Source organism: Paramisgurnus dabryanus, chromosome 13, assembly GCF_030506205.2.
Source record: "Paramisgurnus dabryanus chromosome 13, PD_genome_1.1, whole genome shotgun sequence".
NCBI lineage: Eukaryota > Metazoa > Chordata > Actinopteri > Cypriniformes > Cobitidae > Paramisgurnus > Paramisgurnus dabryanus.
The window spans coordinates 8,845,409-8,871,702 of NC_133349.1; the positions used below are offsets into that span (position 1 = coordinate 8,845,409).

At 37.1% G+C, this 26,294-nt stretch overlaps 1 protein-coding gene across 1 annotated transcript; it reads right to left on the bottom strand.

Annotated features, from left to right (window-relative positions):
• Nucleotides 1-9,176: 9,176 nt before the first annotated feature.
• Nucleotides 9,177-10,567, bottom strand: gbp (glycogen synthase kinase binding protein). The gene has a single exon (XM_065298586.2). It carries the CDS (start codon nt 10,443-10,445, stop codon nt 9,981-9,983), a length of 465 nt encoding a protein of 154 aa, XP_065154658.1. The 5' UTR covers nt 10,446-10,567; the 3' UTR covers nt 9,177-9,980.
• Between the last annotated feature and the right edge of the window lie 15,727 nt (nt 10,568-26,294).

A 26,294-nucleotide genomic window follows, 5' to 3' on the forward strand; every position in this document is an offset into this window, starting at 1 on the left:
GACTGTGTATCTGTCTGTTTTCCAGCCTGACTATCTGCCTTCCTATCTGCCTTTCTATCGCTCTATGTATCTGTCTGTCTGTCTGTCTGTCTGTCTGTCTGTCTGTCTGTCTATCTATCTATCTATCTATCTATCTATCTGCCTGCATTTGGTCACTCTGCCTAACTAACCATCTGTCTGTCTGTCTGTCTGTCTGTCTGTCTGTCTATCTTTCTGTCTGTCCATCCGTTGGTCACACTGCCTAACTATTTGTCTGTCTCTTAGATCAGATCTGTCTGTCTGCCATCTGCCTATCTATCTGTCTGTCTGTCCATCCATTTAGCTGTCTGTCTGTCTGTCCATCCGTCCAGCTGTCTGTCTGCGTGCCTGACTTTGTATCTGCGTGCCTTTCTAACTGTTTTCCAGCCTGACTATCTGCCTTCCTGTCTGCCTTTCTATCTCTCAATGTATCTGTCTGTCCATCTGTCTGTCTGTCTGTCTGTCTGTCTGTCTGTCTGTCTGTCTGTCTGTCTATCTATCTATCTATCTATCTATCTATCTATCTATCTATCTATCTGCCTGCATTTGGTCACTTGTGCCTAACTAACCACCTGTCTGTCTGTCTGTGTCTTAGATCAGATCTGTCTGTTTGTCTATCTTTCTGTTTGTCCGTCCATTGGTCCCACTACCTAACTATTTGTCTGTCTCTTAGATCAGATCTGTCTGTCTGTCTGTCTGCCATCTGCCTTTCTGTCTGTCCATCCATTTAGCTGTCTGTCTGTCTGTCCATCCATCCGTCCAGCTGTCTGTCTGCGTGCCTGACTTTGTATCTGCGTGCCTTTCTAACTGTTTTCCAGCCTGACTATCTGCCTTCCTGTCTGCCTTTCTATCTGTCTATGTATCTGTCTGTCCATCTATCTGTCCGTCAGTCTGTCTGTCTGTCTGTCTGTCTGTCTGTCTATCTATCTATCTATCTATCTGTCTGCCTGTCTGTCATTTGGCCACTCTGCCTGTCTAACTGTCTGTCTGTGTCTTAGATCAGATCTGTCTGTATGTCTGTCTGTCTATCTATCTATCTGTCTGTCTGTCTGCCTGCCTGTCTATCTGTCTATGACAGCCTTCTTTGAATTTCCACACCCACTGTGTATTTCCCCACTGTGTACAGGCTACATTTTGTTATGCATTGAATCACCTGAGTATATAAACAGTAGGATAGCAGCAAAGTCAAAATGGAGGCCAGGTGATGGCCTTGAAGCAAATGAAGAACATGCCCAAGGCGCACATGCAGACAAACTCCTGCTAGGACACATGAGTTAGACAAGGCCACTGAAAACTAAAGAAATGCTTATTATAGCTGTGCAAAATACCTGAATTCTTCAGCATACAAGTATTTGAATCTGCTGAAAGCACACAATTGTGTAGTGACCTTAAAATATGCAAAAGAAAAGTTCACGCTGACGTTTCTGAGAACATGCACGTCTCATGGCCTTGGGATGATTTTATTGAAATGTTACTAACCAAGGCTTGCTTTCTTTTTCAACTGCAGCATTTTGCTCCCTCTGGTTAAATGACGATGACTAGTTTTTCATCTGAGGGCAATCCTTTCATCTTCAACTTCAAACATCTTCTGTAAGATGTGCACTGTGAGTTTTAGCTTTTAACTCAGATTGAGAAGCTTGCTTGCTCAGGCACAGTTCTCAATGCATGAAATTGGTAAAAAATTAGGAAAATAGCTACAGTTGTTTCATCTATTTTAGACAGTCAGCACTCCACAGACAGCTAAAATTGGACTACTGCCTGTAGGGTGAGTGGGAGGAAGCTTTATCATCCGAAGTCAACCTGTTGGTGATAATGGTTGCCATGTTCCATGACAGGAGCTATAAAATCTATCAACTAGTCCAGGACTACTCAAATCTGGAAGGCTCAGGAACCACAAATAAGAATCCTATTAGCCTCAAGGGATGAATAATAATGGTTTTTATTGAAAAAGCAATGGATGTGTGTTATATGGTCCATAATCTTATCTTATTTCGTAGTTTATCACAATAAAGGTTGCTTGTGTGACACGTATCTACCATTATATCTTTATATGCAATCATATCTCAACCCTGCTTTAATTTATGAAGACATAATGTGATTATTATGGTGATGACAGCATCACGCAGGACACAATGTTATGTCATCTACCTGCATAGTACTGCATTATCGCTGGCTTTGCATTAATGGATGTTTAAGTGAAGTCTTTCAGTTCTTAAATGTATCTATGACACTTCCATAGATGCAGATCAAACATTAGTGCTACTTATGTAGCTCAGGAGAAGATCGGCTGTTTTTGTGTCAGTGGGAGGAATATGTTATCCCATATTTGAAGCAGAATTGTGTCAGGAAACATCTGCTGAGTAAAATTTGATAAATGGAGGATTTGTATTTCTGCAGCAGTTGACAGTCTGCACTTTATTTTTTACACATTGTTTTGTGTTATCTTTTTTGACACATTTGTTATTGTGTCAAAATTTTATTTTAAGACATTATGTGTCATTTCATGTTGATTTTGATGTCTCTAGTTAAGGACAACACATTTAATGTTTTAACACATTTGTTTAAAGAGTGTGTCATGTTTTATGGCATATATCGACTAAGCTGAGTGAAAATATGCTTACTAAACGGTGTTATACTCAGTGGCGGCTGGTGACTTTTTTTTTCAAGGGCGCACGATGTGAAATATGTCACAACATCTATGTAGCCCATCGTGTGTGGTTTGTAATTTTAAAATATGTGTTCTGCACATCGAGTGGTCCTATGTGCATCACGTGTCTTGTCAAAAAAAGTGCCCATGCTGCAGACGCGACTAAAGAGTTTATGATAAAAGATTAACCAGATACTCACATAACTTCATTCGTATCAGAGTTTACTGTTAAGGGAGTGTCTTGCTTGTATTTTGTGAATGTGAATGTCTCTTTTATCATAAACTGTTTCGACGCGTGTGCAGCAGGCACTTATTTTGACAAAACACGTGATGCACATGGTTAACATGACGCAACACACACATATTTTGAAAACGCAAATCTCAAATGTCAGATTGGGAAAGAAAGATGATTTAAGCAATTTTGAGCATGGCATGGTTGTTGGTGCCAGACGGGCCGGTCTGATTATTTCACAATCTGCTCAGTTACTGGGATTTTCACGCACAACCATTTCTAGGGTTTACAAAGAATGGTGTGAAAAGGGAAAAACATTCAGTATGAGGCAGTCCTGTGGGCGAAAATGCCTTGTTGATGCTAGAGGTCAGAGGAGAATGGGCCGACTGATTCAAGCTGATAGAAGAGCAACTTTGACTGAAATAACCACTCTTTATACCCGAGGTATGCAGCAAAGCATTTGTGAAGCCACAACACGCACAACCTTGAGGCGGATGGGCTACAACAGCAGTAGACCCCACCGGGTACCACTCATCTCCACTAAAAATAGGAAAAAGAGGCTACAATTTGCACAAGCTCACCAAAATTGGACAGTTACAGACGGGAAAAATGTTGCCTGGTCTGATGAGTCTCAATTTCTGTTAAGACATTCAGATGGTAGAGTCAGAATTTGTCGTAAACAGAATGAGAACATGGATCCATCATGCCTTGTTACCACTGTGCATGATGGTGGTGTAATGGTGTGGGGGATGTTTTCTTGGCACACTTTAGGGCCCTTAGTGCCAATTGGGCATCGTTTAAATGCCACAGCCTACCTTAGCATTGTTTCTGACCATGTCCATCCCTTTATGACCACCATGTACCCATCCTCTGATGGCTACTTCCAGCAGGATAATGCACCATGTCACGAAGCTCAAATAATTTCAAATTGGTTTCTTGAACAACCCAATAGAGCATCTTTGGTATGTGGTGGAACGGGAGCTTCATGCCCTGGATGTGCATACCACAAATCTCCATCAACTGCAAGATGCTATCCTATCAATATGGGCCAACAGCACTTTGCTTTCAGCACCTTTGTTGAATCCATGCCACGTAGAATTAAGGCAGTTCTGAAGGCTTTTTATTATGGCATACACTCACTCCTTTAGGTGTGTGTATATATATATATATATATATATATATATATATATATATATATATATATATATATATATATATATATATATATATATTAACATTCATTCTTCCAATGCAACGTAAAAATAAATGCTTTAATATATATTTATTTTTAAAATATATTACAAAATATTAAAATATATATATACGTGCCATCGACTTTGGTATTTGTAATTTTACAGATTGTTTACATGTAAACACACTTACACACAAAACGAAATGTAAAATCATGAAAAGGAAAACAGGGGCTCTTTAAAAGTTCCCGAAACCAAACATCCAAAACTATTTTTATCTATGGCATTGTGTAGCGCCAGGCTCGGGTATTGATTATAGTAAAAGGTATAAAATCTACTTTTGTTTGATGTTTGTCTTCTTATGTTCCCTTTGCTGATACATTAGAGGAGGTCCGGTAAAAAGGTAACGCTCTGAAACAACAGGCAAAATAATAACTGAATCTCCACAGTGTTATCTAAAGCTGAAGTGCCGCCTCTGTGTCTGGAGCGGAGCCCAGATATGACAGCCATTTCAATCAAATATTAATGTACCTCTTTACTTACATTCATTTACAGCTGCTTTTGTGGTCACTGGCCACTTACTGGGTTCTATGCCCAGGTGGACCCTGGATAATGAGGTTAATTATCTCAACTTTCAGATACACATTAGTCTGTTGTGTTGCTTGTTCCTGCTCCAGATGCTCACAGGTGTGTCCTGATGTGGCCCTGTGAACCGTGTGGGTATCTGATCAGAGAGAGTGCTCCCGCACAATGGCCACTAATTAGAACGAAGCGGACAATGCGTGTCTGGTGTGCATGTGGTTCGCTTTGATTTCAGCGTCTGCACCCACTTTGCATCTAAAATATGATTGCTGTCTGGTAGATGCAGCTGTATTAATTAATAGTAATAATAGATTCTCAGCTGAGAAGCATTTCTGTGTGTTTATTGACTTATTGTGGTGCTTGTTAAATAAATAGCGTATGCAAACTTTGATGCTTCACATATTCACGTTCATGTTTTTTGACACAAACCTGTATAATTTTCTACCATGGAGCACAAAAAGGAAATATAACTCAATCATTGTGGACTTGTAATGCACTGTGAGTTGGATAAATGCATAAATGCTTATGAATATGAATGCATCAACTTAAATATGGAACGTAAAGTGTACTTTTTGGGGTGATTTGGTTAATAAATGTCAGTCCATAAAATGAGCATCCTTCCTTGGACTTGCTTTGAAGGAGGGGCCCAGTCCAAAATTAATATAGAGACTTTGACTGGGCCAGTAACACTGCATCGCCTTACTTGTAAAAAGTCACGCCGCATTGTCTCAAAAGGAAAATATCTCCCAATGTGACTTCCTTCATAGCGACACATTCAGAAGCAATCCTTTGACTTGGATTTTGAACCCCATTTCATCATCGTCACTTTGTGATGTAGGTCAGAATGTAGGACAAAACATAAAAAAACACACTTATGTAAGGCTTATGTATGATTTTTTGAGCTTTGATGTTTGTGACATTTTAAGGAACGAGAAATTTGATGGTTGAGGATCTGGGGTGAGAACTTTGGCACTTCTGTTTGACTTTGAGGACGTTGGGCTGTGTTGTGTGTGAGATGATTGTTTAGATTAAAAAAAGAATATAAATTCAAATGGTTTCCATAGCATTATCTTTACCATTAAAGGGCACCTATGGTCCGATTCACGATTTTACATTTCCTTTGGTGTGTAAGTGTATTATTACATGTTAACGATTTGCAAAAGGTACATACCCCAAAGTAAACAATGACGCAAGTTATCGTCTCCAACTTAATCTCTTTTCTTGGACTACAACAAGCACGGTTTGTAGGCAACAGTTTTCTTCCCGGGCTTGTTGACGTAGACAAGCCCGACATTATCATAATTCCTCCCGCTTCAGACTCACAGCATGTAAGATAACTACTGTTAGCATTGCATTGTGATCAAATCTTTCAAACATGGTAAGGAGCGTTACATTTCCGGATGACATCAGAGGTATTCCGGCAAATCACAACCTACAGATTAGCTGGCCAATCAGGGACCCAGAGCTTTTTACATCAATGAGTTTTGTTCAAAATCTATGCCTTTCAGGAAAAAAAGTGAAATCTGGAGCTACAAAAATGTACGATATGGGGAAGTAATGTCTTTTTTTTTTAACCATAAACCACACAAACACATTGTTTTATACCAAATTCACAAAATAACGTTGTTTTTTAGCAATGAAATAGGTGCCAGTTAAAATCATTATACATTTCCTTTATGCAGGTTAGGATTTAAAGGAGAACAAAATGCAACGCATTACCACAGATCAACAGAGACCACTATGGTTCCCAATTAAACCATTACAATTTCTATTATTAAATCCTAAGAATTTCTGTGATGGCTTCCGAATGTTAAATGTTAAAGTATAAACACCCTCTTATTTCTATTGATAGGACTGCAGCAGCCGATATATACAATGATATTTGAACTTTTTTATTATCTGCTTCGGCAGATAATTTTTTTGTTCAATCGGACAGTACATTTCTTAATTAGGCTACTTAAATTTGATGTTTGTAATAAAATAGACACTCTGTGTCACTCAATGTAAACCACAGTTTGACAGACAGACAGACAGACAGACAGTAAAAGGACCATTATTCACTATTTAACATGACATTATGTTGTGTCACACACAACACCACATTTGTTCATGTTATGTCAGATTAATTATGTCTGGTAAATATGTATATTTATATATGTTATGCACAAGAAATGTATTTTTACTTTCACCAATTTTCTGTTTGTCTCTTATTTACTGTAATAACATTTGTGAATATCTGCATCATTTCGACCATACAGCTTTCTTAATATCGGCATCGGCTATAAAAAAATAACATTTCGGTCGACCAATACTAATTACTAACGTGATCAAATACTAATTACTAACGTGATCAGTGATTATTACATTAATCTTGGTAATAAATTTGTACAACAAAATAGTCAGATTTTTAAATTTTTGTTCAAAGCTGTTATGTGTTTATAAAAGACGAAACTTACTTACAGACGTTTACTTGCCAGACTGGAGTTGTGACCTGTAGTCTACTGCCATCTGCTGGATGAATATAAAAAATACCTCAGCAAAAAAGTAATTCGTTAAATTTCTAACATGTCCTGTCATTTTAGTTAAAAATTAATAGTGCGTTAAAAATAACTAATCATTAACTTTCAATCACAATCCGTGTCCAAGAGCATATAGTGATATTATTGATGAAGTGATATCATATTGCAGATATCCCTGCTGTAATAAAGTGTCACACTGTTCTTATGTTGATTTTTGTTTTTATGCCAAATTCTTTGACAACCTATCAAGATAAAGTCATCTTTAATGAGGCCATTTAGTTGTTAATGTGTAGTGAACATTTTTATAGAAGCACACACACATACTGTAGGCTACATGTTGGTACCCTTGTCATTGGACTTTCCATTTTATGTTTTAAGGTCGTGTTAGTAATAAAAAATTCTAAAAAATAAAATAAAAATCTTCCAGGGGTCGTCTTAAACTAACACAAACCATTCTACAGTTTTCATGAAGATTTTGTTGAATGTGTTTAACTAGCTGAATGGCAGGGCCATCATTGTGTACCTGAACTCAGTACTGTGGGGATATAATCTGAAAACCACTAGTCAAGATATTTTGTATTTTAAATTACAAATTATAATATATGTTAAAGGTCCAAATATGTAATAATTAAAAGGTTGAAACGTTATTTTAACTGTTTATTAATCAAATACAAATAGGGAGCTAAAAATCCAAAGTATTATTGTTACAGTTTTTTTAATAGATTTTACCCTTAAGAGATCCTTAAAAAAACGTATGTATTGTCCATAAGGCCAGAAAATGACACCTTCCCAAAAACTGCTCTAAAAATATTATACATCAATATTTTTTCCACTTAAACGATTCTTTTAAAACTACTTATGCCTGAAACATACATATCAAATATGTATTAAATTTGTGAAAATGTTAACCCTTTAAATGGCAGTTTGTTTATATTGATCCATGTTTTTAACGTAAAAAAACAAAAATATTTTCCAAAACAAAAAACATTTGAACTACCGGCCTCAGAATCATCAGTGGAAGATGAGGAGCCATCCTCGCTCTCGGAGTGCATGATTATTTCTTATGTGTGCTATAATGCCTTGGCATTTTCACTACTCCTGCTATAAGCTACTGCTCATAGCAGTGTACCTGCATAAACAATATGAGCGAGAACCAAAATAAAGATTGATTTTGTTTCGGTTCTGGCCTCTCATCGTTTTTTTTATTACTAAATTAGTTTATAACGCAGAACGTGGCCTTCAAAGAGATAAGACTTTGGATATGTTGGATGCACTCAACACCGACCACACCCCGACACTCACACATGCAATTTTTCAACATCAAAGGTTATCTTTTCAGTAGCAATGCGCCCGCAGAAAACTGTGAAATAATGATGCGTGCATGAAATGGTTAAAAAGCAGCGCCACCTGGTGGACAACTATAGAAATCTAAACTTGAAGGCTAGTAGTAGTTCAAAATATCTTGACACAAAGGTATGCATTAATTTATATTAAGATAAATGGGGTATCAAAAATAGTAGTTATAATGGTTTTTAGTAGGACATTTTTGGCCCTATCAAATGTGTCGGTTTTACGAAGCTTAACTTGTTAGCCATTTTCTGGGGTAATTTAAGAAACTGAAACCAAAATTCTAAAATTTATCAAAAAGGATTAACCTCTGGCAAATTTGGGCAATATTCATTCAACACAGTCAAAATGGTTTGAAAATAAAAAACAGAATGACCCAAAATGTCCTTGAGATCTCTTAAGGTTAAACCATGGTGGATAACACTCTTACTTAAACATGTAAAAGGTTAATGCTACGGCACTGTATCATATGTTTAGATACTGTAAATACTATGAATTAAATTATGGCACTTTTTGTAAAGGACTTGTTTTTTATAACTTTTAAAAAAATCTACAATTAACCACCAATGAGAAAAAAATATATAAAACCACGCTTTGTGCAACAACAACAAAAAACTGAAATGACGACATTTAAAACCATCTTATGCAAAAACACCACATTTATTAGATACCAACCCCTCTGAATAATCAGAGTTATTAAAAACACTTCGTTGCGAAGTATACAAGCTGTTTACACAATAAGTGAAAACAAAAAAACATGAGAACTCCACATTGGAATCAAGAACAGCACCAGTGTGTTATTGTGTTGTGTTCATGTCCCACTCCCAATTTGCTCACGTACTGGCGAGTTTGATAAGGATTCCAGTTTAAGGAGTGTTGTTCTTTCTCCATGTACAGGGACATGGGCCCAAGTAAGGTTCACAGAGGGCCAGTTTGAAATCAAAATAGTGATATTGTCTTACAAAAGTTTCTAAAGGTTCAAAGTGAGTAAACAAAAAGGGACCCGTCGTCCGATCTAGGCGAGGACTACAAGCCAACAGTCCCACCACATCTACACTGTAAACACAGCAGCTGAGCAATTCTTGTTTGCTACACCAACACGTGCTGCTGACGTTCAGCGAGCCAAAACAAAATTACTCATTCATTCCAGGACAAACCAGCCAGGGGCCAGATAATACTATAGTAAATCCGTTGGTATAAATCATTAGATTTCAATCTGGACACTGAAATAACTCATTAAAAAGAGTGCTCAAAGAACTATAGGTGGGATACATTGAAAAACAGTGGAAATACATAACATTTTCATCCCATCAATATATACAATAGAAAAATGATAAGGGTGTGATTGCAAAGTTCGTAAAAGTTCCAGCTAAAACGATCCCAATGTGCCTCGCAATCAGCCAGCAGGCTTGATTCAAACGCGAGGAGGTTCGCACGATGTGAAGTCACTCTACGGGTTTAGATATGTCGTGCTCCAGCGGTTCCGATGAAAACTGAAGCCGTCTGACCGCTTCCTTGATTAGGTTACCCGACAATATGAGTTCCTGGAGAAGCTGATGCGGGTCGTCTTCGTCCGTCGTGACGTCGATTTTCCTTCGGTTCCACGAAGATTTAAAATGATCCCACTCCTGATCGCTGGACCCGGGCGGGTTGTATGGACTGGCTCGGCTGGTGCGTAAACTCCGGGTGCGGAGCCGGACGCAGCGTCCGTTGCGCCGCGAACCACTGCCCATGTTTGCGTTGTTCGTTTTGACGCCGGTACCGCCCGCGAGCCCGTTGAGACGTGACATCGAGCTATTGTTGTGAAGCTGCAGCGCCTCGCCGATCTTGGACACGAGAGCGTCTACTTCCTTGGAATCCACGGTCACCGATTGTTCCAAAAAGATATAGTTCTCCTTTCGACACGGCATGTTTAACAAATATGTGAACGATGTATCGAAATATCCACTCGTGTTGGGTGTTTTAATTTAAATGAATGAGATCGTTAGCCGGCGTTGCCGTTCGCCACGCTTCCCAACAGAAACAGCTCGAGGCTTGATTTGTAAACAAAGGATGACGCAGAATCCGGCCTGTACCATTTTTGAAAGGGAGGGGTGGACGTTTAGTCATTTTACATTTAAACTCTATATTATTTTTTTAAAAGGCTCAGTTAGAATCCATTGTTAATAATTACACCTAAATTATTGTTATTAAAGAATAACATGTGCTCGATTTTTAATATAAGTGGTTAGATTTGTTTGGTCATTCTCCGAATCCACTGTCACATTGCATAACATTCACGGAGTGCGTAAAAATGTACTTGAAGACGTGTGAACCCAATGCACTCTAATTTATTACTGTGGTAAACATGCATGTAACCTTACCAGAGTTTTAACGTATGCACTTATTTCCAATTGACTGCTAGAGAGGTTTGGTATAACACGCACTACATTTACATCAAAATTGTCCTCGCTGAACCTTATTTCCATATAAGGAAGTCACACAGCCTGCTGTTGTCACGTGTGGCCAGTTATTGTATCTCAATGGCTTTATTTTTAAGTACAAGGGGCACTTCAATCAGCTAATATTTATATATTACTTGCCTCGGGTACATGCTATTCATTGAACTCATGCTGATGTGCCAAGCTAGTCAAAATATTCAAATAAGCAGAGCAATATTTTGACAGCACTACATTGTTTACACATGCAACCAACAAATGTTTTGTTTAGATAAGTAAGATAAAAATTGATAAAAATACACATTTTAGTTTAAAGTAGTGTAATTAGTAGTGTAATTTGAGTATGTAACAATAAGGTGTGTGCCATATCAATAGATGTATGCACAATGTTTTTCATATCTTGCAAAAAAAACTTGCAACAGTGACTCATCACAGCAATTGGCCTTTTTAAAGCAGTATGTTTGCTGGCTTGTAATCCTCCTCAACGTGCTTAAACATATTCAGGAATGTAAATCATGTGTCTTTAAAATCTGCTTTGTGTTTTGGTACTTTGTGTTCTGTCAAAGTTGTCACTATGACCACATCCTGTTTCACCCTGTCTCTGAATTCTTAGAAAACGTAATGAACCATTTCACCAAACTGCTACCTAACTCTATCGTTGGTTACATATTGCAACAAATCATACAATAATACTACATTACACATAGTTTTCTCAAAATAAAGTGCTAACAGTTTGCATAACTAATTTTTAGCATGCATCCCAAAATGTGCAACATTTGGTCGATTGTTCAACATTTGGCATGCATTTTTTGTTTCCAAAAGCAAAATGTTGCTCAAATATCATACCATATGTTGCACAAGCAGTTTTTCCACTAATGTTAAAATTCATCAATGGCATGAATTACAATTGTTACATGTGTACCAAACATTTTTGGAAGATGAAATATTACACATGCACATCATCTAACTTATCACCAAGGGGTTTAGGTCAAGTTTTTGCAGTATGTTAAAGTATTACACAACTAACAGTTAGAATGTGTGGACTATATCAGAGCATTTCTATGACCTGAGCTGACCGTTCATTTTTTTAGTGAACTGAGGAGTTTTGTCAATTACAGATGTTTGAAAAACGAGATCAGCCTATCGGCCTTTGAATGAAATGACCTGTTTGTACAGATTGCACCTTTATGTCCATAACAGCCTTCCTTGTTTACCTCACAGCAGGGAGAAGTCTCGGACACAGACTCGGACCCTGTTCAAGTATTAAACGTGGGCTGCTTGTGTGCCGTTGCTTACATTCTCATTCATCAGTGGGCCGCAGGGATTCAATTTCTCAGAATTTCACTTACTGAGAACCCACTGTGCCATGTGGTCTTTGTGAGAAAAGGTTGAGGTCATCTTTGTTCGCTCAGCCTATTTTGTTTACTTTAGACTGTGTGAGTGTGAGAAATCGTCTGAGTAACAGTACATACAAACTATCCATACATACTGTATTTACATACAAGTAAACAAGACGGTTACTTAAAAATGCAGGTAGCACTCCATATTGTAAACACTGAGTGATTTGTGAAACAGATTTAAGGGAAAGTACTCACCATTTACTCACTCTCATGTTGTTACAAACCCGCATCAATTTCTTTGTTCTGATAAACACGAAGGAAGATATTTTGATAAATGTTTGTAGCCAAACAGTTTGTGGACCCCATTTACTTCTATAGTAGGAAAGAATAATACTGTGAAAGTAAATGGGGTCCATAAACGGTTTGGTTATAAACATTTTATATAACATGAAAGTGAGTGAATAATGACAGAATTTGCATTTTTGGGTGAACTATCCCTTTAAATTTTTTAAGGCAATTTTCACCATTACAATGGCACTTTGTTTTCAAAGTGTTAAGTCATAAACCTCATTCGAATAATGGCCATGAATGAAACATCAAATGGTGAGGCTTATTACTGTTGGGCATGTGAGCCTCATGTGTTCTGAAGGAGAAATATGTACATTATCTTGCCTGCATAACAGGTTTGCTCAGCAAGTAATTGTTTTGATCTCCATTATGCAATACCATCATAAAATACCATTAAGTGTGGCATGTGCTTCTCAGTATGGGTTGTAAAACTGCTATGTTTATCTTGTACTCTCATTACAAATAAAGTAGATTCTCAGAACTTATCTTTTAAGATGGTCCTTAACTTTTATGTGGATGGGAAGTTATTTGTTGTGGATTATATAATAAACAGAAAAGCTAAAGAAAGTGATGTGAACAACTAAAGTTCTGTCTGTTCCAAGAAGAGTCCTGGTTTCATACACAAGGATTCTGGGTAGATCTGAGCGGCTTTGTTTTCAAGTAGCAGCCTAAAACAAATCAGAGCCGAGTAACCAAGGAGATAATCCACAAGCAAGTCAATGAGGAGCGAGGGAACAAGTGTCTCTCCCTGCTGATTTATTACCCTTTCCTTTATATAGCTGAGAGACTTTATTGTTTACTTCTTCCTGCTTCAGTGCCATAACATAGCAAATAAAGTATGAACATTATGTTTTTATAGATTTCTTTTTTTAAAGGTCACGTTCTTCCTGATACCATTTTTTTAAACTTTGTGTAATGTTGCTGTTAGAACATAAATAATACCTGTAAAATGATAAATCTCAAAGTTCACTGCCAGGCGATATATTTTCTTTAACAGAATTTGCCTTTCAAAGCCTACAGCGAAAGGCCGGTTTGGACTAAAACCCTGAACTTCTTGCTTTAATGACGTAAATATAAGAGTTTTTGACTAAACTTCATCCACAGGAATACGTCAGTCGGCAGCTTTGGCTCAAACCAACGGCTCTGCTAAGCTAAGTTGCTGTCGAATCACAACATACTAAACAAACTACACAATCAAAACTTGTTACGTATTTCTGAAGGAGGGAATTCATAGAACAAGGAAGACATCAGCCCGTTTTTAGGACAGTGAAAAAGCGCAAGTAAATTGTGTGGAAAAAGACCGCGTTTTTTTAACACGTGAAACATGAACACACTGTAAACACAATCAAAGCTTCAGAAACAGAGGAAGAACGGGACCTTTAAAATAAGGACGTGCAGTAAGATCTGAGGTTTAGTAACACATACCAAAGTAAAAACTGGAGAAGAACTATTTTTTTTGTGTGTTAAAGGTGGTGTGTGTACATTTAAGTGGCAGCTAGTGGTGAGATTTTGAATTGCAACCAACAGCTTTAATCAGTCCTTCAGGTTAAAAAACTGAGTTGTTTTGTGTTTTTTTGTGATTGTTGCGGGCAAAAATCCTTGATCTTGCGGCACGTTTTCTTAAAAACTCTTGCAAAAACTGCAGGAACACAAGCGCAGCCATGTCCACTGTTGCCATGGGAACGTTATGAAGTGACGTGATTGTGAAGTGAACATTGAACACATCATTGAAAAGTAAATGCAACATTTTTCAACTTTCTGCTATGTGATTTTTGCTACGAAAATGCAGGGATTATGAAATCATGCAAGCCCCGCATATTTTGCACACGGGCATTTGCAATTTATGCTGCGAAAGTGCGGCGTATTTGAAAAAATGCAGCCCCCGCATAAATATGCAGACTTTGGCTGATTACACGTTGAATCATGCGATCGCATAATCGCGTTTTTCTGGAGGGACTGTTTAATTTTAAAGGTCCCGTTCTTTCTGTGTTTTTGAAGCTTTGATTGTGTTTATAGTGCCCAATATAACATGTGTTCACGTTTCAAGTGTAATTTTTTTTTATTTTTTAAACAATTTACTTATCTTATACCACTGCTTTAAAGGGGCAGTCAGTAGGATCTACAAACGAACAGTGCTTACTAGCTCCTCCCCTTTCCAAATGCGTGTTTCAACTACGGTTGCCGTTATGTAATCGCTGATCTCCTTGTCCGTTGCAGCTGGTTCACGTGTTCTGAATGAAAACGCGTTGTGGAAACGCGTTGGTAGGCTAGTGCTTTTTGTCCCTCTCTGTTATTATAGTTTATCAATACGGCGAAACGATATGGATGCCTCCTTGGACTTACCCGTTCAATGTAAGTGAACAGAAGAAATTCTAAGCTTACAAACAAAAGTCAGATCACTGGCAGAGGTCATTTGACACCAACGAGGACATATTTAAGAATGAAGACATTGATTTTGATTACTAAAACACTTAAAATCCTACTTATTGCCCCTTTAACTGTCCTAAAAACGAGCTGATGTCTTCCTTGTTCTATGAAGTCCCTCCTCCGGAAAACGTATCAAGTTCTGATTGTGTAGCTTGTTTAGTGTGTTGTGATTCGATAGCAGCTTAGTTTGCCGTTAGCTTAGCTGGCGACTGAGATATTCCTGTGGGCGGAGTTAAGTCAAAAAGAGTTCTAGTGACGTCATTAAAGCAGGAAGTAGAGGGCCGTCGTCCAAACTGGCCGTTCGCTGTAGGCTTTGAACGGCGAAATCTGTTAAAGAAAATATATCGCCTGGCAGTGAACTTTGAGCTTTATCATTCTACAGGTATTGTTTATGGTATTATAGCAACATTACACACTAACAAGTAGTGTCCCATTAAAAAGACCTGTCTAACATCGATTCTGCATCGCAAGGCTGCGATTCTGTGTTTCATGCGCAGCTTGTGCATGTACTATGGCGTTTTGGTCAGTAAGAAGTCCTTATCAATCTTAAATCCTTATGAGTCAGAGTCGTTTATAACGTGCATTTAAAAAAGCAACACTCGTTAAATAAAATCATTCAAAATATTCTTTATTATCATGAAATACCTGAAACAATCTGAAGAACGGCGATATAAATATCCTTCTAGACATTTCCTGGCGTGTGTCTCAATCAGCTCCCTTGTTCAGTAGTCAGGGCACTGATCAGGGAGTCGGCCATTTTAAGGGCTGTCTCAATCGCAAAATCCGTTCAGTGCACTGGAACGTTCGTTCCCTAAAAATCCCAGTGAGCATCGATGGTCCCATATGTTCCCTAACCGGAAATCACGTGACCTTTTCTGAAGCTCGCCAACCGAACATCACGTGATCCAACTCAATAAACTTTATGAAATGTTACAGAACTTTTATAAAGACAAACGTTTGTTTTAGTTGTAAATAGAAACACACATCGCTACACAGTAAGGGACCACAATCTACTCAATATTTAAAATAATAATATTTATTTAAAATTGTAAATATATTTATTACATTTAAAATGTAATTATATGCCTCTAATTTTATGCACAGATATGTAAGAGAATAATGACAGCATTTTTCACAATGTACTGTTTTTAAAATTAAGTCAGAGAGATGTTGGTTTTGCCGGTTGTTGATGAGTAACAGCTGTGATTACAACGCGCTTAAGCAGCCACGTGACAGAAAAATAAGTGAACATTGTCCCAATGTGAAGTGAACTAGCTAGGGTCCTTACCAGTGCCCGAACCTGTGTACACGATATACTGATTCACGACCTCGGGAGCTAGGGAACGAATTGAGACACACGGCTGGAATAGCGTCCGTAATGCTCCTTCTTCTGTGCACAATTGGAGTTTCTGCAGGAGAGTGCCCTCTGGCTTTTAGATTTCCTTAATTCATTCAAATTCATTCATTGAGAGAAAATGCGCATTTGCACGATAAATTGTTACAGCCCTACTAACAAGGGTTAAAAAAATGGGATCAGGAGGAACGTGACCTTTAAAACGCATATGTAGCCACCGCAGGACGAACATGAGACGAAAAAAACGTAGAGACGAAACGCGTTCTGTAGAACAGTTTGTCCGTTTAGGGCTACTGTAGAAACATGACGGCAACTTCCATGTAAGGTGACCCACGGTGTATAAGGAGTGGGGAACCCTGGGTCCTGGAGGGCCACTGTCCTGCAGAGTTTAGTTCCAACCCTAATCAAACACACCTGAATTTAATTTCCTTGTAATCCTGAAGACTTCAATTAGATTTTTCAGGTGTATATAATTAGGGTTGGAACTAAACTCTGCACGACAGTGGCCCTCCAGGACCAGGGTTCCCCACCCCTGGTGTATATAGAAAAAAATTATTTTTCTCAGATAATAAAAATAATACAGTTCATTATGTAAGGTCTTTATACACCACTGATAATAAGTTATGTATATCTTATTGCATTTCTGTCAAGAGGTCCTTCTAAAAGTTACACAATGCACCTTTAATCAAACATACCGTTCCTTATTTAAAGTCCTCTTAAATCGAAACTTTCAGTACCACTCTTATTTATATGTCTATTCTCAAAAATTTGCATTTGAAAGATACAAGCAATAAACTCATTTGATTTTTATAACATCATTCTGCACTTCTCGTCAGATTCCAGGCTGTGAGGTAAACTACATGCTATTGGCTTTAAATGGGGGAGGAGCCACTCAATATGTCTCAATATGCATTTCAAGGATTTTTACTGCAATGTAACATATCCTTGGAATGATATGCACTGATGAAACAATAACAAAGCACACAGTGTGATTTTTTAAAATTTCATGTTGAATACAAATGTCGTAACACTAAATGGGCAGCAATGTTTTCCTGTGTTTGCCATCTTGCATTTGTTTCACTCATTGTTATGCACCTGTGTGAACTGTGGGGGTGGTTGATTGGTATTTGTGCGAATGTACAAAGTCATTCTGACTTCAGACAAAGCACTCAATTAGATTTGGTTCCAGAATGCTCCTCCTTTACTTTCAGGGGAGTGTTACTGGTCTCAGCCTTCCTCAACATGTGTAGCTCTCATCTGCTGTAGAAGGGGGTTGGGTTCTTGCATAGTACGTCTCATTTACTTTTAAAGAGGCTCAGCCTACAAGTGTGAGATTATAAGGAACAACGTGTCATAAGGTAGTTAATAGAAGGTTGCCTCTATTAATTGCATGCTGTTTAATATGACTTTCTTTGTCAATAAACTATGATCGTATCAGTTTCTCAGTTGGAACAGTAATAAGCACATGCAGGAATAACGAAATAACAGAGATTGCTTGTTAAAAATAATTTTTTTAATAACCATTTAATTGGTTGCATGCTGTTTGATTGCAGGTGGTACACCACTACTAGGAAAAGAGATCTGCAAAGTTGACTTTCCCAAAATAAAACAATTGTACATTATAAGTTAATTTGACTTATAAGTAAGATACTAAAATGTAGATGACCTCAAAGCTACATAGAACCTTCAAGATGAAACTGTGTCTTTAACAAACAAGTGTTTATATCCTCTCCTCCTCATCATAGTCCAAAAACAGATATGACAGCCTTGTAATATGTACCAGTGTGAGGAGTGTGATATGTGTATTACTCAAAATTAGTGCTTAAAAAAGCATCAGTATTTATATTTTAAGTCTGCACTAAATACTAAACATTCAAGAGATGTGAAAACAGCTTGACTGAAAAGGAAGGCCTGAGTGTCTGCAAGCCACGTGCAAACCTACATTTGTCACAGTCTGTTATGATTTCCTAGAATCTGTAGCTCCTCCCCCTTGGTAGAGGGCCATGTTTGTGTTGTAAACAGCAGCAGCACATGTCTGAGCAATGGACCGGCTGCCCTCAGCCCCTGAACTTTAGCCAACACGCGAACTTTAACGGCTGTTTACAAGAGCGAACCCCTCCCTTCGCTTTTCACTTTCTCTGGATTTCCAGTGCAAAGGCCTTTGGGAAACGCTGCGGTCAGCAGACGCCCGCTCCCGACCTGGCGTGTTTCTACAGTGAGCTCCATGTGTTCTGGGAGAGAACCTCTTGTGGAGCTGGGATCATGCCAGAACAAATACAACATAAAGTCCTCAATGATGTGGACTATGGAGTGGCGACATTATAAAAAGATTGGAGCTATTCTTGGAAACATTTATTTGTAAAGGATAATGTAAACAGTGTCAATGATAAAACAATTCAGGATTAACTTCATTGTGCATTAATGAGGAAGTTGTGTGCCATTTCCTTAGCACTTTAGGTCATTTAAAGATAAAAAATATCTATCATCAATTATTCATCCACAACTTCTTGTGACATCATCTGCTTTTTACACAAAATGAATAAATATCATCCAAATCCCCAAAATGTCTACTTTGCCAACTTTGAAATTAACCCTTTTAAATCATTTACTTGTGCATGCATTCAAAATATGCACATGAAGATGCATCACCGGAGGTTTGACTTTTGGATCTTATTGCCATTAACATTACAATTGGTGCAATACAGACGATTTAAATTGATATGAGTGTGAGTCAATGGTAATATAATTTTCTGAACTGATGAACTTATTCACCTTATAAATGTTACTTTGTTTCTATTCCACAGGCACTCCTCAGTCCTGAGGTAAATTTTAAAAATGAGTCATCACATGGGTTGAATCAGGGTTTGCAAGAGTTTAAATCACACGGATGACATAGCTACCCACCTTGCATTTGTTTTCCCTTTTTATTTCTCATTTCATCAAGGTGCCTATGATGTTCTTTAAATCCAACCACAGGACACGTTATCCCTTTGGCTTATGATGTTATGTAAATGAATGGAGCGTTCAACACGTTCAGGAGTTTTCTATTACCAATGACATTCAGTAATGCAGGGTATTCAAAACATGCACATTAATCGAGAATATGAGTAAGATGATCAACAAGGTCTTCTTGTTTGGGGGCACGCGTCTCACGTACAGCACACATGTTTTCTTAAGACTTCGTGAAAGCGCGCGCGCGTGGGGGTGTGCGTGCGTGCGTGTGTGCACGGATGCTTTTCCTCAAAATGTTGTGGGTTGTAATGCAGAAATTCAACACTAATTTGTTTTCAGGTTGTTTTCAAGTGTTATCATTTATAAAAACTTTCTTTGCTTTGGCCAGTCTTACATCAGGGTTGGGGCACAAATTAAAATGCACTACCACTTCATCCACACAAAGACATAATGGTGGTTTATGTTTACACTATAGGTAAAAAAAAAGGTCATGTAGTAACAGCTTGAAAACAACACCGGGTAAAGGAAAAGTACTGCTGAGCCACTCCCTGCAAAGAATGCCTGTGTGTTTGTTTTGGTTGGGTTTTAAACTGGCAGTGAGGACGTGTTGCTCTCTCTAGCGACACCTTGTGGAGATGCTAAAACACAAAACATTGCAAACACTCCCCAAGATTACAACCTTAATTCTTAAATGACTAAAAGTAAGAATAAAAATAGCTTATAAATAACGAAAAATGTAATACATTTTAAAATATGTAACCCATGTTAAAGTTTGAGATACAGGACACCCATACATCCAAAAAATATTTTTAAACATATTTCAAAATGTACAAAAAATTGCCAAAAAATATATTTGCTAAAATACATTTTGGAATATGTTTACAAAAAATTTTATTTTTCACCTATATATTTTTGGGCGATTGTTTTATATTTTGAAATATATTTTAAAAGTAAATACATTTGAAAGCATAAAAAATATATTAAGCCCTTCATATATTTGAATTCAAGAAATATATTCACATCGCATCGGAAGAAAAACTTAAAACGTTTTAAAAAGGTTTAAATTAAATATAGTTTCAACTTCAAAAATAAACATATTAATAAATTAATAAAATTCTGCATATATTTAGGCGAAAAATTAATTAAAAATAAATAATAAATTAGTAAACAATTAGAAATGTATTTGCTTGCCCTTGAAATACATTTTGAAATATATGTTGATATATGAAGGTTAAAACTAAATATATTTCCAAATTCAAAAATATATTCAACTGAATGTATTTAGCATATATTTAAAATATATTTTTAGAGACATGTATTTCTTTTTTTTTTTGATGTATGGGTACATAAAATCATTCTGTATAATGTAAAGAACATTTTGACATTTTGTGACATATAATCTTGATTTCTTGATATGTTTAATATTGACTACAGTAAGTAAGGTCATGTCAAAAATTAAAATGAAAGTCAAATCAAACATTAATGCTCCTAAACTCATTATTAGACTATGAGACGGGCAGGGTCACATATTTTAAAAAAATCACAGCACACACACTTTCTCAATAGTAGTGCTGTTTAATGTATTGGGTGTAGAACATCATTTCACTTATTCAATTTTTCAGCCCTGTAATAGATTATTCCTATTTTTAGCAACAAATATAATCAACATATAAAAGCTGTACAAATAGGCATGACGTGACCTGAATTTTGAATTACAGCAATCCAGGGCTGCTAGTAAATGTACACATGCTGATGACAAAAAAGAGACCAGGATATTAAGAGAAAGATTAGGCTAATTTATAAGTATAAATATTTTAAATCATTGCAATACATTATGTTCACAAACTCACATCCTAGTGGTGAATAAGAAACACAGAAAATGTACATGGCCACTAGATGGCAATACTTCTCTAGTAAATAAAAGTTTTCTCTTTTCATCTTTTGCAATGTGCCAACACATCCATTGACGTGCTCTTTTTATACAAAAAAAAAAAAACGTGATTAATGTGGAAAAATGATTATTATGGATCTGCCTGTAGCAAGGCAACAGTGTGACCCCATTTGGCCATGCTTTTTGTATGTACGCTCAACAGAATGATGCAACACTGGAGACACATAAACACTACAGCATCAATACAATTGACCCTCACTGTAGCTATAAATATCCAGCATACATTTATTTATGCCCTTTGAGTTGCTACATACCAGTATGCATTGTACTCTGGTTCTTTACAGGGATGAGTTCACTTATGCACATGTAGGTCTATTGTAACATCCTGTGGATTTTCCATCCAGTGATTCCTATTGGAATTGGATATATAATACCCATTAGGGTGGATAGATTCTGTTCGCTTTGCTCATGACTACTTCCATTAGCCCTATTTTGTAACATAAAAACAGGAGATAGAGAACACTCTATGGGCCCGATGCAATATTTTTTGCTAGTTTTTGCCTGGCACAGATATAATGTTCACGTTCAGCGCCACGTTGTTTAAAAAGCAAATGCATTTGCCCCCATTTTTGTGCCCATAAGCATTCTGGTCTGAAAACTAAAATAAAACTAAAATAGACTACGCCATTGACCAACTAAAACCTGGTCTAAATCAATGGCGCAATATTGTTTTTGTTATTTAAAGAGTGCATTGATAATATGCGCCTCTAAACGGGAAGACAACGCAGGTTTGCTTAAAACACACATGGATGCGCAGCAGAACACACACGTTTTTAAATATGAAACATTAAAGAATTAAAATGTTAAATATTAATATTGAGTCTCTTGGACATAAATGAGGATCGATTACGGGGTATTAGAAGGCATAAAGAGCTGTTACACCTGTAGCCTGGTAAGTAATTAATTGTTTTGCTTTAAACAAATGCAAATATTGCATTTATTTAGAAAAAAACGTAAGTACAAACCTTTCCTTGCATGTCTGTAAATTATTCTTTCATGTAGGCTATCCATACATTTACAGCAATTAAAAGCCTGCTAATTTTACTTCCATGATTGAAAGAAAACAACTTTTAAAGAGAACCAAAGGTTTTAATACAAAAAAACAAACAAACAATTTCAAAAACAAATCAATCTTAAACTGGTGGTCTTCTTCCTCCACTTAGTTTTTCAGTTTACAAATTCCGGCATCTAAATAGGGAATCGACATGGCGCGAGCACAACTGGCTTTTAAAGGGGATGGGAGATAAGAATCTCATTGCTTTATTGCACGCTACGCCCAAAACACACGTATTACTCATTACAAGAATAGGAACAACCCTTTTAGACAGTGCGCTAGGCGCACAAACCATTTTTTCCTGTCGTTAAATTAGCAAAAGTGGATTCGGACACGCCCTTTTAGACTGTGTGCCGTGCACTTTAGACCATGCGCTTAGATCGTTAAAATAGGGCCCTATATAGAAGATATTGATTGAAATCAATGATTTCTGACCTAATGAGTATTTCATTGATAATAGCTATAAGTACATTTTAATTTAAAGTTTAGGGGGATTTATATCCAAGTGGGAATTAGTCCCCAAAATGTCTAAATTCAGACAGTTTTTGTCTTTCTATAATAATATCAGAATACCTGGCCTCAGCCAAAGTGCCCAGGGTGTCCACTGTCTCTGAACATTTTGTCTTGTACGAAATTTAAAGCTAGAAGGCCATATGCTAATTTTCCTGTGATTTATGAGTTGTTTGACGTCTCGCTTGAAGAGCGTGTGTGATATAGCGGGGCCTTGTATTTGACTGGTCTTGTTTACAATGCCGTCCCTGGCGAGTGAAATCCGAGGGCTGACTCATATAAGCATAAATAACCTGCCTCGTATCTGGCACCATCGCAAAACAAGCAGCCTCAATCAGCACTATCAGTAATCTTAACAGATCGGCTAAAGGCACCTATACGTTCACTACAAGACAGTATGTCATTTGCAAGGACCTCAGATGTTTGGCCCTCATTCAAGAGAATTAATGAAATGAGGTGCAGAAAAGCGCACCCTCTTCTATTTTATCATTGTATGACCTCAATAGCTTTCCATGAACTCTATCTGATCATATTTATACATCTGCATATGCTTGCTTTTTCAGTTTTCCAGCTAAACATGAGGTTGAACTACTCAAAAACCAGCTACCAGGTTCCTATATAGACAGCAGAATTGTTGCATTTGTTCTTGCAACAATTCTAATCAAAGTGCATGCACAATAGCAAGCTGTAATGAATGCTTTTCTGTGATCTCGTATATCCCCAGGTGCACCTCACAAGTATTCCTGTAACTCAACTCGTAAAGCATTCTCTCCTGTGGATGAGATTTTTAATCTCAGTGTGTCCTACCTGGTTAAAAAAAATTCTGTTAGCAACACAAGGTTCATTGGTTTAATCCAAGGGAACACACATACATACTGATTGAAGTGAAGCATGAATGCACTGTAAGTTGATTTGGATCTGGTAAATGCATATACAGTAAATGTAAGCCTATACAAATAACAGAGGTTAGCTTATAGACACCACAAGATAATACAGCATATTGATTTAGCATGCACTTTTGTCCAAAGAAACTTTCAGTGCATGCAAAGAATGCATTTCATCAGTACGTGTTAGGATTTGAACCTACAACCCCTGAACTGCTAGCACAATTCTCGACTAGTTGGGCTATAAAACTACCACTTAACATATTCTGCCTCGTCGCCTTTACACTCCCTTACGAAAATTAACCATGGTTTTACTACAGTTAAAACAAAAAAAAAAACATGTTTACTGTAGTAAAACCATGGTAACCACAAAATAACCATGGTTTTGACAACTATGGTTTTCAAAAACCATAGTTAAACCATGGTTAGTGTAGTAAAACCATAGTTTTGCTGATAGTAATCAATACACCAAAAAACCATGGTTACTACACTTTTACCACAATAAAACCATGGTTAATTTTCGTAAGGGCTTACAGTAATTATTATCAATCAATTATTATCAATAATTACAGTATGATTTATCAATATTTCAAAATAATTTGATCACTTTTTGCTTTCTAAATAGTTTCTAAAAAAAAATAAAAAAAATAATAGGTTTGTTGTTGGTCATTTCTTATGTAGTGCACTACTCGCAACATGTTAGCGCATGCGCGTTTTTGCCTGACATCACGCTGGCTTGTATCGTCACCAACAGGTATAGTTATGGGGCGTTATAAATACACTACATCAAATTAAATAGTAAACTGAGCTGACAATACACCGTTACAAGACAACATGCACTGTTACGAGGTACGCGATAGCTGCTTCGGGTAGTAATAATAAGGCTGATAACCAAGCGATATAAAATGAATGTACAAACTTACATCGTTACCTTCGGCTGATGTTGTGGTGCCTCAGGGGGTCATATGCCACGTTGGCGTCACAAAAGTATTGATTTATTTATTTTCTTGTTTTTTTACTCCGTCGTCGTTGTGTCCCTCGATAGGTTTGCTCATAAACAAGTAGTATCTCTTAGAACTTTTCATCCAGCGCTGCGCAGACCTTATGACACCAAAGTGCCGCGAGAGTGAGTCGAAAGCAGACTGCTGCGAATTCTCTTGCATCGCTCTCGCGGTACTTTGACGCCATTCTATTATCGGTCGGCGCAGCGGTGCATAATTTGAAATACGTCGTTTTTGTTCGTTATTCGTCTCCGTTCACATTTTATAATCCGTAATGTCTTATTAAATAAATATATCCCATGTAGAAAAAGGTCAGTAGCAAGATTTTATCAGTTCTATCAGCAACAAAACATAGCTAACAGTCTGTAAAACCCAGCTAAAGTCATTTTTTTGTGTTCTATTGTTATTTTTTTTTTTACATAAAATCATCCTACATAATGTAAAGGACATTCTGTGACAATATAACCTTGATATCTTTATATTGATTGAGTAAGGTTATGTAAAAGATTAAAATCAATATAAAATCAATTAATTTTCACAGACAGAGTCACTCCATTTTCCCATTTCATAAGCTTGTATCTTGCACGATTAAATGCATGTTTTATATCTATTTACCCTAGCATTTCCCCTGTTGTCCACAACCTTATCAGAACAAACATGCAACGCATTTTTAAGATGAGCTTTAATAGTTGAGAAGCACCATTTAATATGAATAAATAAATCACATTGTTTCTGTGTCCTTTCCAGAAGAGATATCAGTATGACAACATCTGGCCCTGATTTGCAGTGGCCCCTGACAGGCTTGTAACCAAACATGCTTGGTGAGTTATGTTTGTATAAAAGAATGGGAGGTAATCCATCCAGTAGAGGTCAGGATTCACAGTGTCTGCCAAGGCGAACTGCCGCTGGCTGCTGATTGCACCAGGCGAAGGTCAGGAGGGACAACGGTCAAACCAGATGAATGATTCAAGCATCGGTAACAATGACACAGACCAGTCAGGGTACACACCTGTATATTTTTAGCAACTTAAAATATAGTAAACAAATCACAGTAATGGTGGGTGGATAGTTAAAAATTATGGCATCTGTGGTGAAATATGTAATTCACTGCACTTTGCAATATCTTGTTTTATCCAGACCAGCCTTACCAATGGTGAGATTTTGGGGTGGGACTCTCTGTCTAATAAATAGAGATGTTGGGAGATAAAGTAATTGTTTAGGAAACCTATCTTTTTTTGAAAATTGTTAAAAAAAATGAATTTTTTTGGAACTGGTTTCATAATATTATCAAATTACTTTATTTCCATCTGGTTGGTACAATTGCTGTAATTTTTATACCAATAATTTGTTTAAGACGCAGTGCCATTCTTAGTCACAGGGGGGAGACAAAGGCACAGTTTGGTCGTGTAGGCATCACACAACTAAAGTCTCATATTATGGTCTGTAAGCTGCTGAAGTGCAAAAATGAAATAATATGAAAATAACAACATGGTCCAGGAG

Excerpts from the sequence above, each read along its gene's own strand:
- gbp (XM_065298586.2), bottom strand. The coding sequence starts at position 10,445 with ATGCCGTGTCGAAAGGAGAACTATATCTTTTTGGAACAATCGGTGACC.